This window comes from Trichoderma aggressivum (assembly GCF_033847375.1).
Source record: "Trichoderma aggressivum f. europaeum strain CBS 100526 chromosome Unknown scaffold_020, whole genome shotgun sequence".
Lineage (NCBI taxonomy): Eukaryota > Fungi > Ascomycota > Sordariomycetes > Hypocreales > Hypocreaceae > Trichoderma > Trichoderma aggressivum.
Window position 1 is genome coordinate 206,848 of NW_026946386.1, and position 14,724 is coordinate 221,571.

The 14,724-nt window shown below is 48.1% G+C and overlaps 6 protein-coding genes across 6 annotated transcripts; 2 read left to right on the plus strand and 4 right to left on the minus strand.

The window, feature by feature from the left end:
• Positions 1–63: 63 nt before the first annotated feature.
• Triagg1_5608 (uncharacterized protein) lies at positions 64–2,676 on the minus strand (the record flags this gene model as incomplete). Its single annotated transcript, XM_062900142.1, has 10 exons — positions 64–999; positions 1,093–1,222; positions 1,278–1,407; positions 1,466–1,475; positions 1,541–1,592; positions 1,651–2,079; positions 2,148–2,338; positions 2,398–2,459; positions 2,523–2,550; positions 2,611–2,676. The coding sequence occupies 10 exons, from the start codon at positions 2,674–2,676 to the stop codon at positions 64–66; spliced, it is 2,034 nt and encodes a 677-aa protein (XP_062755408.1).
• Positions 2,677–4,219: 1,543 nt separating this feature from the next.
• On the minus strand, positions 4,220–4,711 carry Triagg1_5609 (uncharacterized protein; the record flags this gene model as incomplete). The annotated part of the gene is made up of 1 exon (XM_062900143.1): positions 4,220–4,711. The coding sequence occupies one exon, from the start codon at positions 4,709–4,711 to the stop codon at positions 4,220–4,222; it is 492 nt and encodes a 163-aa protein (XP_062755409.1).
• Positions 4,712–5,727: 1,016 nt separating this feature from the next.
• Positions 5,728–7,014, minus strand: Triagg1_5610 (transcriptional regulator family: Fungal Specific TF; the record flags this gene model as incomplete). The annotated part of the gene is made up of 2 exons (XM_062900144.1): positions 5,728–6,021; positions 6,112–7,014. The coding sequence occupies 2 exons, from the start codon at positions 7,012–7,014 to the stop codon at positions 5,728–5,730; spliced, it is 1,197 nt and encodes a 398-aa protein (XP_062755410.1).
• Positions 7,015–7,428: 414 nt separating this feature from the next.
• On the plus strand, positions 7,429–8,673 carry Triagg1_5611 (uncharacterized protein; the record flags this gene model as incomplete). The annotated part of the gene is made up of 1 exon (XM_062900145.1): positions 7,429–8,673. One exon carries the CDS (start codon positions 7,429–7,431, stop codon positions 8,671–8,673), a length of 1,245 nt encoding a protein of 414 aa, XP_062755411.1.
• Positions 8,674–8,913: 240 nt separating this feature from the next.
• On the minus strand, positions 8,914–10,145 carry Triagg1_5612 (uncharacterized protein; the record flags this gene model as incomplete). The annotated part of the gene is made up of 4 exons (XM_062900146.1): positions 8,914–9,236; positions 9,305–9,329; positions 9,415–9,590; positions 9,875–10,145. The coding sequence occupies 4 exons, from the start codon at positions 10,143–10,145 to the stop codon at positions 8,914–8,916; spliced, it is 795 nt and encodes a 264-aa protein (XP_062755412.1).
• A 911-nt stretch (positions 10,146–11,056) lies between these two features.
• Triagg1_5613 (CAZyme family AA7) lies at positions 11,057–12,883 on the plus strand (the record flags this gene model as incomplete). The annotated part of the gene is made up of 5 exons (XM_062900147.1): positions 11,057–11,218; positions 11,291–11,773; positions 11,847–12,292; positions 12,354–12,562; positions 12,615–12,883. The coding sequence occupies 5 exons, from the start codon at positions 11,057–11,059 to the stop codon at positions 12,881–12,883; spliced, it is 1,569 nt and encodes a 522-aa protein (XP_062755413.1).
• Between the last annotated feature and the right edge of the window lie 1,841 nt (positions 12,884–14,724).

Consider the following 14,724-nt stretch of genomic DNA (forward strand, 5'->3'; position numbering starts at 1 on the left):
TTCAACATCGACATAGGTTTCGAATAGTCTCTAGTCTATGGTAGTAAGATACAGCGACACAATTCACGCCTTGCCGGCTGACTTGAGCCAGTCCATGTGGTCTTCAATCACCTTTTGCATGGCTTTTGTCTGCTCCTCCATGACCGTTGTCAGCGGCTCCTTGCCTATCAACCTAGCACCGACTTCCATATAAGCCGCAGCTACTGGCCCATTAATGTTCACTTTCGCCATGCCGTATGAGATGCATTTGGAGAGAAGCTCAGCCTGAAAGTATTTCTCGTGTGCTCCGTGTAGAACTAGCCGCACTCGTGAGCCTACGTGAGCGGCAATGCGCTCCAGTCGTGGGAAGTCGAGTTGAGGTCCTTTGGGTCCATATGCGCCATGGACATTACCGAAGGCTGGCGCTAGCCAATCAATCCCTAGAGCTACAAACTCTTCGGCTTGCTCTGGTGTTGTCAAAATCTCCTCCAAGTCCTCTGTATCCTGGATGCCATCTTCGGTGCCGTTGATGCGACCCGGCTCGCACTCGGTAATGATGCCGCGAGCATTGCAGTATTCAACCAGCTCTTTGCTCAGGCGCATGTTCTCGTCACGCCCGTAGTGACTCATATCTACCATAATACCGTCAAATCCGCCCAAGTCTGCCGCTCGCCGGATGATTTCAGGGTCTTGCGCGTGGTCCATGTGCACCCCAATTGGCACATTCGCCTTATCCGCTGCCTCGGCCGCTGCGTGCAAAAGAAGCGCATCTGCGTATTCGATTGACCATGGGAAGAGCTGTATGAGCGCTGGCGAGCGCTTGGCTTCGGCTGCTCGAACTGTAGCCACTACAGCCTCGAGGTTGTAGCAACAGACGGCCGGGATTGCGTATCCTCCCTCGTACGCAGCATCCACGATAACCTTGGCACGGTTCGTTTTCAAGTTGTTCGCCTTGCCATTGGCACTATTCGTTTCGTTCTTCGAACTTGCAGTCATGTTTTCTTTGACGAGAGGAAAGATCTTGGAAGAAGTGAGAGGTTAAGGGAAGGGAAGAAGAAAGTCAACGACTGGAGGTTAAAAAGAAATGTCAAGGTAGTTCTCACAGTAGCACACAACAAACAAAAAGATTCCTAGAATGGCAAATCCCTTGCCAACGCGGTTATCCGTGTTCTGGAATTTGAGTTGCATAATAGCGGCATAGATCTCGGTGACAATGACACAAGTCAGCCCGAAGAGAAGCATTCTGTGTGCATGTTAGTTAAAGTTGTACCTTTGGCTATTAGCACGAGGGTCCTTACTTGCGACGGCCTAGTTTATCTGGAAGAAAGTTGACAGCGATGGCGTTGGAGATGAAGGCACATGTTCCCCAGGCCGCGGTGAGCGCGAGGATAGTTTGGGAATTAATGCCCAACGACTTATAGAGAATTGCTACTCGTTGTTAGAATGGCGAATGATTATTAGGTCACATGGGCACCAGTATACTCACTTTGGTAGTACTAAAGGCTAGTTAGAACTTATCCCAACATCATCCAATCTTGCCGAAAGATGAACAAATACTGACCTGAATGACATTGACGCCCGTTACAGTCGTTAAAACCTGCACACTGACAGACCTAAAAGAATACTTAGTTATTTGACTCAAGGGCGCCTCCTAGAGGTTCTAGAACATACACCAAGACGCGATGCCGATATAGCTTGAAGATCTCACGAAACGAGGTGAGTTCCCGCGACCGCTCATATTCGATTTGCCTTCGCATAAGTCCGAATTCTTCATGTAGCTCCTGGGAATGTAAATCGCTTCGAATTCTCGCAAACTCTTGTCGGGCTTCCTGGATCTTGCCCTTATGAATCATTTCACGCGGGGAGTTGGGCATGAAGGTAGCCAAGCCGATGAACAAGATAATGCCCCAGGGCAGCTGGAGACCCAATGGGAGACGCCACTGGACTGCACCATACGGAGCATAACCACAGGCATAGCCGACCCAGTTTGCAAGCATTATGCCGGATGAAAGGCCGACACCAGAGAGACCGCCGATAAGTCCTCGGTTTTTGGGGGGTGCGATCTCTGAGAGGTAGACAGGCACAGTACCGCTCAATGCTCTGAAAGGCGCACGATAAGAATTAGCCTTCTTTTGTTTCTTGAGAATGAAGGGAGTTTTCATGCATACCCGACGGCAACTCCCGAGATAACTCGCCCTGCAAGAAACATGCCAATATTGACTGATGCGGTCTGCAAGATGGCCCCAATCGTTACAATAACGGCTGCAAGTTGCATGAAGCGAATTCGTCCAAGTTTGTCGGCAACTAAGATTTGCGATAAGGCACCGACTGCTTCGCCAGCTATGTAGATGGCGCCAACCTTGTCACTGTCGGTCAAAATAGAACAGCAAGTATTGGGGTGTCAAGTGAGATACATACAGCTCCCGTAAGAGCAGAAGATGGGTTGCCCATGTAAGCCGCCCAACTGGCATGGGCAATTGCTATTTACTTCAGTCGTCTGTAATTTTTCAAAGGGATAATAAGGAAGAATGTAGTAGACGAACTCGTAGTAACAATACCCGTATCATAGCCCTATTGTCCACTGTTGTTAGAAGCTGATTTCCGAAACTTCGCATCCAAAGATTCACATACGTATAAGAACGTGCCAATCGATGCAAACGACGCGATGCCGATGGTGTACCAGCCGGTCGACGGCATTGCTAGCAACACTGTTGTCGTTAATGGGATAATCTGGTGCAGAGATACCGGAGGGGAGAGCAATGTAGCAGTCAACCAGAAACAGTCAAGAAAACAATAAGATCTTCAACAATCCAAGGGGCATTAATGGCGTAATAATGTACACAACTCCATCTAGAATGCTTGAGCAATTGGTGTATATGCATCACCAGGTTCTCCGGATAATTCGAAATCTGGGGAAATTTTAGCGGTGCTGCGTGGTGCCTGCACCCCGCGAAATCTTGCGGTTCATCATACCGCCGAAATGCCCGGCACGAGTATCGAGCGCCCTGATCTTGATCTTAGAGGCACTAGTTTTATGACTAAACTAGGGGATAAATACTTGGTAGCATGTGCGTCCTTATTAAATAGATTCACCAACCTGGCTTCCAGGTTGGCAAGCACATGGACTTTCAACCGAGACTGTAGCAGACAAGGTACCTATACGGCTCAGATTCGTGTGGTTATCCATTGATGATGCTAAGCGCAAGTGCGCAGTGTTTCATGATATGGAAACTTAAGGCAAGGCTGAAAACCAAGAACACTAGCTATTAAAATAGTTCCTGAACGAATCAGAACATCATAACGCTCCATGTCGAATGAAAGGTCAAAATCTGCATTGCCAATTGGAGCTACAGCACTATTGTCAGTCGTATAGATGTCTGCTAGTTGTAAGCTGATTCAAAGAGCTTACGCCTACAGGATTGGTGCACCTCTAGCGGTTTAAACGTCAAATTAGATCAGTTCACTCGTACCTTTATAAGTTGTGAATAATGCGGTCGCTATAGGGACGGATGCGATGTATGCATTAGTACAGGAGGGATAGATGTCCTGTACCCGATCGTAAATTGGTGTTGCCGTCAGCTTACGGCCTTCTACCAAGTCTGATTCCAAATAGTAAGCAAACCCAAAATGCTTCTTGGGAGCACTGGCTTTTGGTCCTCAGGTTTGCCTACAAAGACCTCAAACAATTGATCCAGTTGGTTCAAGTAGTGTTAAGGACAGAGCGTTTACGTATTTACTCAGCTCATGACTTCAGCAAATAAGACTTGTAACTATTGGCTTTCACAGCAAGGCATAACAATTTCCAGCATATCTAAGGTCATTAAGGGCATCCAGGCGTATTTCTAATATTGGGTATAGACATGGGACGAGTGCATATTTCACACGTAATTGTGTCGTACTCTTTGGTCTTTTCAATTTATCAATTTGGCATTATCTCAATTGAGTCTTTTCTTATATGATATGAGATCCAAGTTTAGGGAGACAATGATTAACTAGCCATAATCTTAACGCAATATTTTCACATCTTCAGATTCCATTTAAGAAAGTCTGCTCAGTGGCATCTGAGCACGTGCCATTAGCAGATTATCATTCGTAATCTCAATAATTCGCCTTCTAGTTATTACTGAATTTCATTATGACATTAGGAATCGATAGTAATGGCATTTTATACGTTACACCCCAATGCGAATGTCTCGTTCTATACTCAGATCTTGACTCTAACAACCAACTGATGCCAGTTTCATGGCTCAGCTGTTGCGCCAGGTGCTTGTCTGGCATCCAGATACCGCTTCCAAGCCCAATATCCACCTTCCAAATCTGTTGCTCGCGACAGTCCCAACTTTTGCAGTTCCCTCGCCGCCAGCGAACTTGTGTAGCCCTCTGAACACGACACAATAACTCGCGTGTCGTATCCAAACTCGTCCACAATCTCCCTGATCCGGGCTTCGTTTTGGGGATCTAGGCGCCACTCCAGCACATTGCGTTCAATGATGTTAATGGTATGCTTAGTGGCGGATGCGTCGAATAATGGAGCGTCGGGGAAGATCAAGGTGCCTTCTCGCTCACGCTGGGCGGCTGGTCGGATGTCCACAATGTGAGTTGGGCCGTGAGATGAAGAGGATTGCAACTCGGTAAGAAGCTGGGCCGGAGTAATGCGCACAAGGTGAGTGCGTGCCTCGGCAAGGATCTCATCGATGCTTCTCGCACCAGGTGGAGGAATATGTTTGGACATTTTAAAATTTTCAGCAGATAGGTGTGTACAGGTGAAGAATATGATTGTCCTGGTCAGAGATAAGTGGAACTTTGGTGCGGCTGTATTAGTCGCTGGTAAATTTCTATGGCGTGATTTCACCCCAAATATTCGTGTATTGTTTAAGTTGCTCGACTACTCACGCTCAATCATCGGGCATAAATCCAAGGACTGAGAATGACAGAGTTGCGAATACTGAATACATATATAGAGACTTATCTACAGATAATTTGGACAGTGAGATTTCTACAATAAGAGTTTGTATCGGAGAGAAACCTGGTGGCGTTCTCCCCCAGAAATAAAATCTCAGCGGGCATAATCGTGCTCTCAATCCCTCACTGATCTATCCACCATGGCATCTCCGGGTCTATGTCACCAAGCGAATACCATGAGCATGGACCATCTAATGAGTTGATGATAAAAGGAGCATCGCCAGTTGATGAGGAAATAGCAGACTCTTGAGTCGTCTATCTCTCACTGCTTGACAGACTTGGTGGGTCGCTGACAGCGGGAATAGGCGTGTCCTCTTTCAGTCCCAGTGCATGCAGAGCAATTCTTTGTATCTCTTGCAGATTTCTTGCGGTCCTGGGCCATATATCGCCCAACGCCTTGAGGCACCCAATTGTCATGCGAACCTGATCTCGAGCTCTTGATAGCTCTCTTCCCTTCAATAGGAACTTGCAGGCCGATAGGAGAGCAAGCGTTCCTTCGCTTATCATGCAAGTTGCAAACGGTGTATGATGAAACGGCCGCGCAGGTAATGCTAGCAGGCATATCTGTGCCTCTATCGACCGTAATACTCGTACGGTATGCACGTTCACCATTTCTGGTATTGGGAGATCCGGTGGAGGCTGTCTAGCACAGCTCGAAATAGCCTCTATAGTATTGAATCTCAGATCTGACAACGGTCTATGTAAACTGATGGTTGCTCTGTGAAGGTTTTAGCATATGTCAACCAATATCTTGACGGGGTTTAACAATGGTGCAAGGCCTGGTACCTACACGTGAATAAGGAGTTTGGCCTGGAACATGAGTTCGTCAATTTCGCCTGATTTATCCATGATCTGTTTGCTACTGCTTGGCAATAAGAGTAGCCACCCGTCAAGAATCGAATCAGCAGTATGAATCATATGCAAAGAGGCATCCTCGGGCGCAATGCCGAGAGCCATGGGTGCTGCAGACGCCACACATCTTGCAGCACCAATAAGATATGCGAAGGATGAGAATGAGACATTGCTCATAGAAAACTCACGACAGTCGAAGTCTTCCAGTGTTTTCGGTTCGGGGATTTCCTACAGACAATTTATTATTCAAGCCGTTATACCCAACATATTTGGACGTGGAAATAGTCGGGGTATGCTCCAATGAGGATTAGTACTCACACCTAATTCATACTCAAACTCTTCACAAGGCAGTTCCACAGTAGCTTCAACGTCTATTACTGCGAATTCCAGCATGCCGACTGTGCCGGCATAGTAGCCATTCACGATGTATAGCATCCACCAGGTCCGTCTCCAGCATTCTCTCAGTACAAGGTCCTCGCCTCCCTGTTCCGTCGCGAATTGACACCGGAACATTTCAAGCCCGAGTGCAAGTCGAGCGGCCGTTTCCATTTCATCTTTTGCCTCGTTCTTATGCCCATACCAGAACAAAGCAATAGAGTACAAAATACGGCACTGCACCATAAAGGGGTCTGTTTGTGATGCCTTCGAGAAACAGACTTTCACTGCGTCCTGTAATAGGCACGGCCATTCTCGGAACCCGTAGAGGTGGCCGATGAGTCGCATGACAGCAACGAGGGGCACTAGGCTTGGCTGGTTCTCTGGAGCTTGACAAAGCCTAACCAGATGTCTCCGGGGCAAAACCACTGGGTGCAATTTGTGAAAGTTCTTGTAGTACAAATCCACTAGGGCATCATCTCCGAGGTTGTTGGGTTGGGCAGTAGGCGGTACAAGCAGTATTGGGTCAGGCCTTTCCGGCATTGAGTCTTGAGTGACACCGGCGACGATAGCATCAAGAGAGGCCCCTACTCCAGACTCCGGCCGGGTTTCGGGTATAGCTGGCGGCCCTGTAGCCGGTATCAAGTTGCTAACTAACCGACTCTCCGCCGCAGCAAGTTGTCTAAGCCGTGTAAGTGCTGCGCGACTGAGACCACCTCGGCGCGATTTTGCATAGTTACACAGCCTTCCAGATTCATCGCACCGGGTGCAGCTGGGCCGCTTGCCGTCGCATTTGACGTGTCGGGAACGGCATGGGAGGCATGCCAGTGATGAGCGTGTGACCATACTCTTCCGGTGTGGCCGAAGGCTTCGTGGACTTGATTGACTCGAGATAAATGAACAGATACAATCGTATAGTGAATTATAAAATGGGAGATGCATATCGTGAGTCGGAACCATTCTGCCAGAAGTGTGAATGCGGGTATTGAGTTCCCGAGTCACCGAGTCACCGAAGCTGGGCGCCACAGCTATAGCCGGCTTCACTACTATTTGTCCTGAGATGGAATCGTAACGGGAGCCTCGCCCAGGGAAATAATTTGATTGGCCGAACTGTAGCTCTAACATTCCCATGTTCGATATAGCATCCATAATTCCTACAATAGAAGAATGAGTATATATATAAACAATGATACACCCCAATTTTACAGAGAAAACATTCGGAAACAATTTAAGCAAACACCTCATCTGGAATCCGTCACCATGGCTAATAAAATCGTTGTCATAGGAAGCGGCTTCGCTGGTTTATGGACCGCCATTGGTGCCAAGAGGGTCATCGACCTGAATAAGAGCTTACTAGGTGACCAAGATGTTGAAGTGTTGGTTGTTGCACCAGAGCCTAAACTTGTGATTCGTCCTCGTCTTTACGAGTCGAATGTAGCAAACATGAGCGCTCCTCTTGAGGACCTATTTGCAGCAACTGGCGTCCGATTCACTCAAGGAGTTGTTCATACTATCCGAACAAAGGAAAAGAAAATCGAAATGGTCGACATGGCCGGAGTATCATCGAAATTATCCTACGACAAACTCGTCTTAGCTGCTGGAAGTCGTTTGGTTCGCCCCGAGATCTCTGGGCTCAAAGACCACGCATTTAGCATTGATACTATCCGAGAAGCGGCAAATCTTGAAGCTCACTTACGCCATCTCGCGTCTTTGCCATCTATGCAGGCTCGGAATACTGTGATAATATGCGGGGGCGGCTTCACGGGCATCGAATTGGCCACCGAGTTGCCTCGTCGGCTACGCGCCATTCTCGGCCTTGATACCAAAGTCCGTGTCATTATTGTTGAACGATCAGATGTTATTGGCCCCTCCTTGGGAGACAATGTTCGGCCTGTTATTACCAAAGCGCTTGAGGATGTCGGGGTGGAAGTCAAACTTGGGGTCGCGATCAAGTCTGTGGACGATGGAGGCATTGTGACCACAGCGGGGGAGCGCATTGAGGCTCTCACTGTAGTGTGGACTGTGGGTATGGAAGCAACTCCTCTCACAGAGCAGATACCTGGTGAAAAGGATAGCATGAGACGATTGATTGTGGATTGCAATCTGCGAGTTCCATCGTGTACCGACATTTTCGCCACGGGCGATGCGGCATGTGCCAAGACTGACGATAAGGGTAACTACACCATCATGTCGTGTCAACATGCTATTCCGATGGGTCGCGTATCCGGTTACAACGTGGCGGCAGATCTCTTAAAGATGGACTTGCGTCCTTATGAGCAGCCTAATTACGAGACTTGCCTTGATCTTGGGGCTTGGGGCTCCGTGATAACTTCAGGTTGGGAACGCCAAGTTGTGAAATCCGGGGCAACAATGAAAGAGGCCAAGGAATTTGTCAATCGCATCCTGATTTATCCTCCGACCAATCCGGTGGAAGCTTTCGCCTTTTCAGATCCCGATTGGGTCGGCCCTTCAACGAAGGCTTATCTCGATCCTGTTCAAGGCTAGAACAATTTCCTACGTAGGAGGTAGTCAAGAGCACGGAAGGGGTCGCTATGTCACTGATTCTATATACAGACGTCCATTTTGCGCGTGAAAGCTCCTCTCAAATAGATCGCCGAACGTTGTCTTTGTTATAAATAGCACCAATGGTCCGAGTGTCTACGAATATGTTCTACGGTATCATTAGAAAACTATTGCAATTGACTCAATCTGACTGCCAGTACAATAACCTAGATGCTTTGCCTTTTATTTCCCATTGCCGTTATTTCCGCCAACTATTTCTAACTCATGATCCGTCTCTAACCCCTCCACCCTGTCGGCTTTCCCTCCAGTTGTCTTATGCCAGCTCTGCCGCCATGATTGCGTAACGACGATGCCCCCTCCCACCAGGCTTTTATCGCTTGAGGCATCGTGATATTGCCACAAGCGATTGCTCCCTGTAGTTCCGCGAGATTTCGTCCTTGGGCCAGCGGGGTTTTTGTTGGAGCCGCTGGCGTATTGGGCTCGGGATGCCGCCACCCGACCATGAATGAAGACTGCAAAGGATGGAAGACACCCTACAATCATTGCTTTACATCAACTAAATGTCAGCATACGAATTTTGATTCCGAGCAATTTGCATGCAGTGCATACGTACCAATAGCTCCTTCTATGGCAGCCCACTACATTATTGAAGTTAGCCAAGGTTGATCAAGTTTGTGTAGCAGCCATCGGTAATGGGACAAAAGAGAGCACAAAGGCACTTACCATGATGAGCCACGTCGTACTAACTTGGCCAGAAGTTGAGCTTGACTCCAACGTGACGCTTCGTATGATAGCCGTAACCATGGTGATCAGCCCAACGGCAAAGACAACGCCGACACTAATCTTTTCCACGAGCGACATTTGTAAACCCCAGAGGACGCGCATGGGAACGGCCATAACTATATCCTACAATCAGCCATGATCAACTGAATGAAGCAATGGGTAGGGCTACTTAGAAGGTCAGTGGCCAAGTCTACAGCAAGGCTAAACCACAAACTAATCTCTTTAGCTCGCGCATCTCGAGGTGTCGAACACTCTCCCGCCGTAAACCAGGCATGCATAGAAGAGCAGCTGGTAAAATTGCTGATACAGCAGCCAATGAATGTAAGAATCGAGAACACAAGGACTCCCCACCAGATTCTGTTGTACAGGGGCAGCCCGTCTGTGAGTTTCTTGAACATACACATCAGACTCCACTTGACCATCCACAAGGTCAGCCAGAAGAAAAACTGGACAACAAAAAACTCATGCAGCATCAAGACGAGGTCGTTTTCAAGGCCGGCATATGGTTCCATACGGCCCTGTTGGATAGCTTCAAGGTTGAAAAAGGTACCGACGGTAGCGAGATACAACGCCGTCGTAATTGCAAAAGACACCAGCGCGCCGTAGATGAGAATGTCTTCCATCTGCAAGGGCATCCTCCGCAGCTTGAACCAACGCGCCCCCGTGCGCATGGCGACAAAGACAACTGCGACACAGAAACATGAGATGAGACTTTTCTGCCCATCGTTAGCAATTCACCCGCTTGTCGGCCCATTCAACCAATTCCGAGCGATTGTGGAGAGCCTAATTACCGTGTCTGCGCTTCGAGAGACATCTTGAGAGCCCATTGTCCATGATTAGCCCGGCCCCACGCAGCCGGACTCTGTGAAGATGAAGACGTGCCAAGGCCGCAGCGGAAGACACCCACAAGTTACAACAACCGTACGATGCATCAGAGAGACGCCAGGTATATAATTTTTTCCCTCCCCTTCCAAAGATGCCCCGTCCCTGAGGACAGCGGGCCAATTGTGTCGCGGCCAAACTACATGCAGTTGGGCTCCTCGATGGCTAGAGTTAATGAATTGTTTGAACCGCCGGCGAATACGGCGACTTGCTAGCTTTTCAAGAGTTCCATGGGCATTCCTCTTCGGTGCAAGCTTGCCAAGGGCCTTGTGCATATCTGACGCGAAGGAAGCGACGGCGTCCCATCGACGGTCGTGTTTCCCCGATTCAGCTTGCGGCACGTCGCCGTCCCGCGGCAAGGATATACAGCATGGATAAATTGCAGTGCCCCGGCGTATTCCGTACTCCGTAGTCTCGGCCGTTCTCAGGCCGCGGACATGCTACGTAGCTAGCTTGTGACAAGGAAGAGAAGTTATACAGATGCAACCAACAGCAAGCCACGAGCGCTGTTCCTGGGCACTCGGTGGAACATATGGAAACAATCAAGCCGAATTCCAGACGGCGCGGAGTTCCCTTCATTATAGAATGCCACAAGGGCGTATCACATGCACCCAATATCTAGACTGCATGACCCTCGCGCCGAGCTGGAGCTGTGTGCCCGAATCTCCCGCTTCTCAATCAACCTGGCCAATCCATCAGAATGCGCCCCCTCATCAGTCTCACTCTGCCGCTGTTCCTGCATTTAGGAATCGCCAGTGCCACGTACACCTTGAGCGAGGTCAAGGGCCAAATCTCATCCTATCTAGATCAGAATGGCACCCACACCACACGATCTGCTCCTCCATCCGGCTGCCAGCTTGCAGTAAGCCCTTCCATATTATGGGGTGAAATCTCCGTACTGCAAGTACATATCCTCTGTTAACCCACGATCTAGTGCGGTTTCCTCGACTTCACCTTGCCCCAGCATGTGTCATATCCTCAGAGTGTAATCTATGAGTTTGAAGAGTCGCGATACTGGTCGCAGCAGCAGGAGCTTACACGACCTTCGTGTCGCTTCTCCCCTACATCAGCAGAGGATGTATCTCTAGCTGTATTAACGTTTCGCGTCACCCAATGCAAGTTTGCCGTCAAGAGCGGCGGCCACGCTGCTTTCGCCGGGGCCTCAAACATTGACAGCGGCGTGACAATCGATCTGATTCACCTTAACCAGCTTTCTCTCTCAGCTGACAAGACCCAAGCGTCGATTGGCGCTGGAAATGTCTGGTATGATGTCTACACCTATCTCCAGCCCAAAAATGTCACGGTGATTGGTGGAAGGGTGTCTGCCATTGGCGTGGGAGGTTTGACCCTGGGAGGAGGCATGTCGTTCTTCTCTAGTCAATACGGATGGGCCTGTGACAATGTTAACACTTACGAGGTATTTCCACTACTGTTACTCCGTACTCGCTGGTTTCATAGTAGCTTAGGGGGGCTGACACTTGCATGGATAGGTCGTGCTTGCAGACGGCACAATCCGCCAAGTCAGCTACTCATCCGCATACTCGGACCTGTACTGGGCGCTCCGCGGTGGAGGAAACAACTTTGGCATTGTAACGAGATTCGATCTAGCAGCGTATCCCCAAGGCGATCTCTGGGCTGGCTCGGACACTTTCTTGTACACGAATGAGACTGCGGCCGCCATCAACAACGCCTTCTATTATCTCGGCGTCAACGCTCCTTCGGATCCATACGCCCAGGTCATCATCGCATACGCCTATGCCCAAGCACAAGATGTATTTGTCATTGCGTCTGACCTGCAGTATGCGAAGCCGATACCGAACCCTCCCATCCTGCAAAACTTTACTTCGATACCCGGTGCAATCGCCAGTACACTTCGCGTCGTTGATCTGGCAAATCTCACGGTTGAGTTCAACAACACCAACCCAGGTGGCTTCCGGTTCGTTTTGCTCCGAATATGAAAAGCGCTCAAACGGTTAACACTAACGTGAATATCACAGCCAAACATACTGGACCTTTACGGTCCAAAATAGCGCTTCGCTGATGGCCGACATGGTCGCAATCTACCAGGAAGAGGTCACAGCCATCAAAGATGTTGCGGGGATCGTCCCCTCAGCTGTCTTCCAGCTCATCACAACTGACATGACTAAACATTTCTCCAGAAATGGGGGAAACCCGCTCGGACTTGCTGGCCAGGGTCCCCTGAACTGTACGCACCCTTGTTTCCCACAGAGACTCGTGCCCGCTGACCATGCACACAGTGATAAATATTGATATTTCATGGTCCAATGCGTCTGATGATGAGCGCGTTCTGGCTGCGGCGCAGAATATGGTCAACCGCTCTGTCGCGGCCGCACGCGCTCAGGGCCTTGATCACCCATATCTTTACCAAAATTATGCTTCATACCAGCAGAATGTCTTTGCTAGCTACGGCGCAGACAATCTTGCAAGGTTGAAATCAATAAGTGCTAAATATGACCCTCAGCAGGTTTGGCAAAAGCTACAACCGGGGTATTTTAAGCTGGGATAAGTCAATTTTAAACAATCGCATGTAGGGTATGAAACCACTCCGGCTGCGTACTGGATGCACGACTGGAATACAATATATTATGGAAGATATCTTTCAGCCTAATATGAAGTCTATGCACCGACATCAAATCTAGTTGGCCATTATATATGTTTTCAACCATGTCACCGTAGAAATTTTATGTGCTTTCTGCAAGCGTGAAAGCAAGGTTCCCTATCCAAGATTTAGTGTAATGCGTCGTGTGCGATCTTTCTTAATCATTTACTACCCAATGCTTCCGGATATTTTATCCATCTACCGAGTAGTATCTATTGCGAATAATACAGGTCTGTTGGTTTCCAAAGTGCCGTTGTTTATTCTCGGAGATTTCGCGTGACTTTTAAAAGGTGTAACCACAAGATCAGAATCAACTTTGCGTGAACAGAATGGGGATACAAGCCCGTATGCTGGATATCACTCGTTTACACTGAAAAACTCGTCCAAAACCTGATGGATGAATTCCCGAAATTGATGTGATTAACTTAATGGCCGAATGTGCCTTAATTTAACTGAGATTGATAGTAAACTCTGTAATATAAGCTGCTAGAGTTCATGAAACAACAAAAAGATACCTCGTTGTTTATATCATTCGTCATAACTGGTGCAGGGATAGACTACAGTAATAACTAAACAGGATCCCAGCTGAAGATATACGCGGCTCAGCTTCTCACTATATAACCCCTAGTACTTTTATAGCATGCATGTGTTGGTCAGAAATTGATTAGATGGAAGGCATGATACAGTAGGTCATGAGGTTAATGTCTTCCCGCGAGTCTCCCTGACTGCTTTCGCTGGCACATACTGTATAGGCACTATCTACGGAAGGATTGCCGTCACCAATCGCTTGAGAGTATATGCAGTGGACTTGGGCCACAGCATTGCGGAGACTAAGCATTGGGCGATTCTCAATCTACATATGAGCTGTGGTCAATCCATTACTTTAACACCTTGCATTCGTGTATACGTCGAAGCCAACTCGATGGCCATCAGTAACGTGAACATTGACGGTACCTATGTATAAATCCACATTATAATGGGCAATGAACAGCTTGCTGAGGTTTAAGGAAAGATCCCGGTCGATGAAGGTAAAGAACAGTGTGAGCTTTATCGTGTCACGAATAGGGTTTCTGTGGAAACTGAGGCTCAATCGGCCATTCTTCCATAAAGGACAATAGTTTGTATGTCTACCATGAGCACGCTGGTAATTAGGACACATCTCTGAAACCACAACTATCAGTGGCTACAAAGGAATTGTGGATGGATCTGTGGAGGTTCAGCCCCAACATGGAAGCAAGAAAGCAAGTGCATTACGGGTGCTGACAGAATAGTTAAAATACCGCATACTTGAGAGTAGCTTGCTGGCCTTGTTTAGATACTGCGATAAACACTTGGGGCATTTTATAATTTGCGTGTCTACTATCGAACAATTACATGTATTTTCGTGTGTTCTGATGCATGTTTGTATTGGATTGGATGATATGGCTTGTGTAATATATAGGCTATGTAGGTCAAGGATCGAATTTAAGATTCCCATGTTGCCCTGTTCTCATAAACAACTTCTTCTTCTTCTTCTTGATCATTTTCCAAACTCTGTGGCAGTTGTCACATCTTGGCTAACTTACAATAGAATGGTCGAATCGGCAACTGGCTGAAAAAAGCCACACATTTGGTCCGCGACAATAAGGGTGGATCACCGATCACAATAAACTTAGTTTCGTTCGGTCGATCGAAACAATCGAAAGTTAACCCAAATACAGACTAGTCAATTCTCCAAATCCAATGGAAGCGACTAGATGTGCTTGATG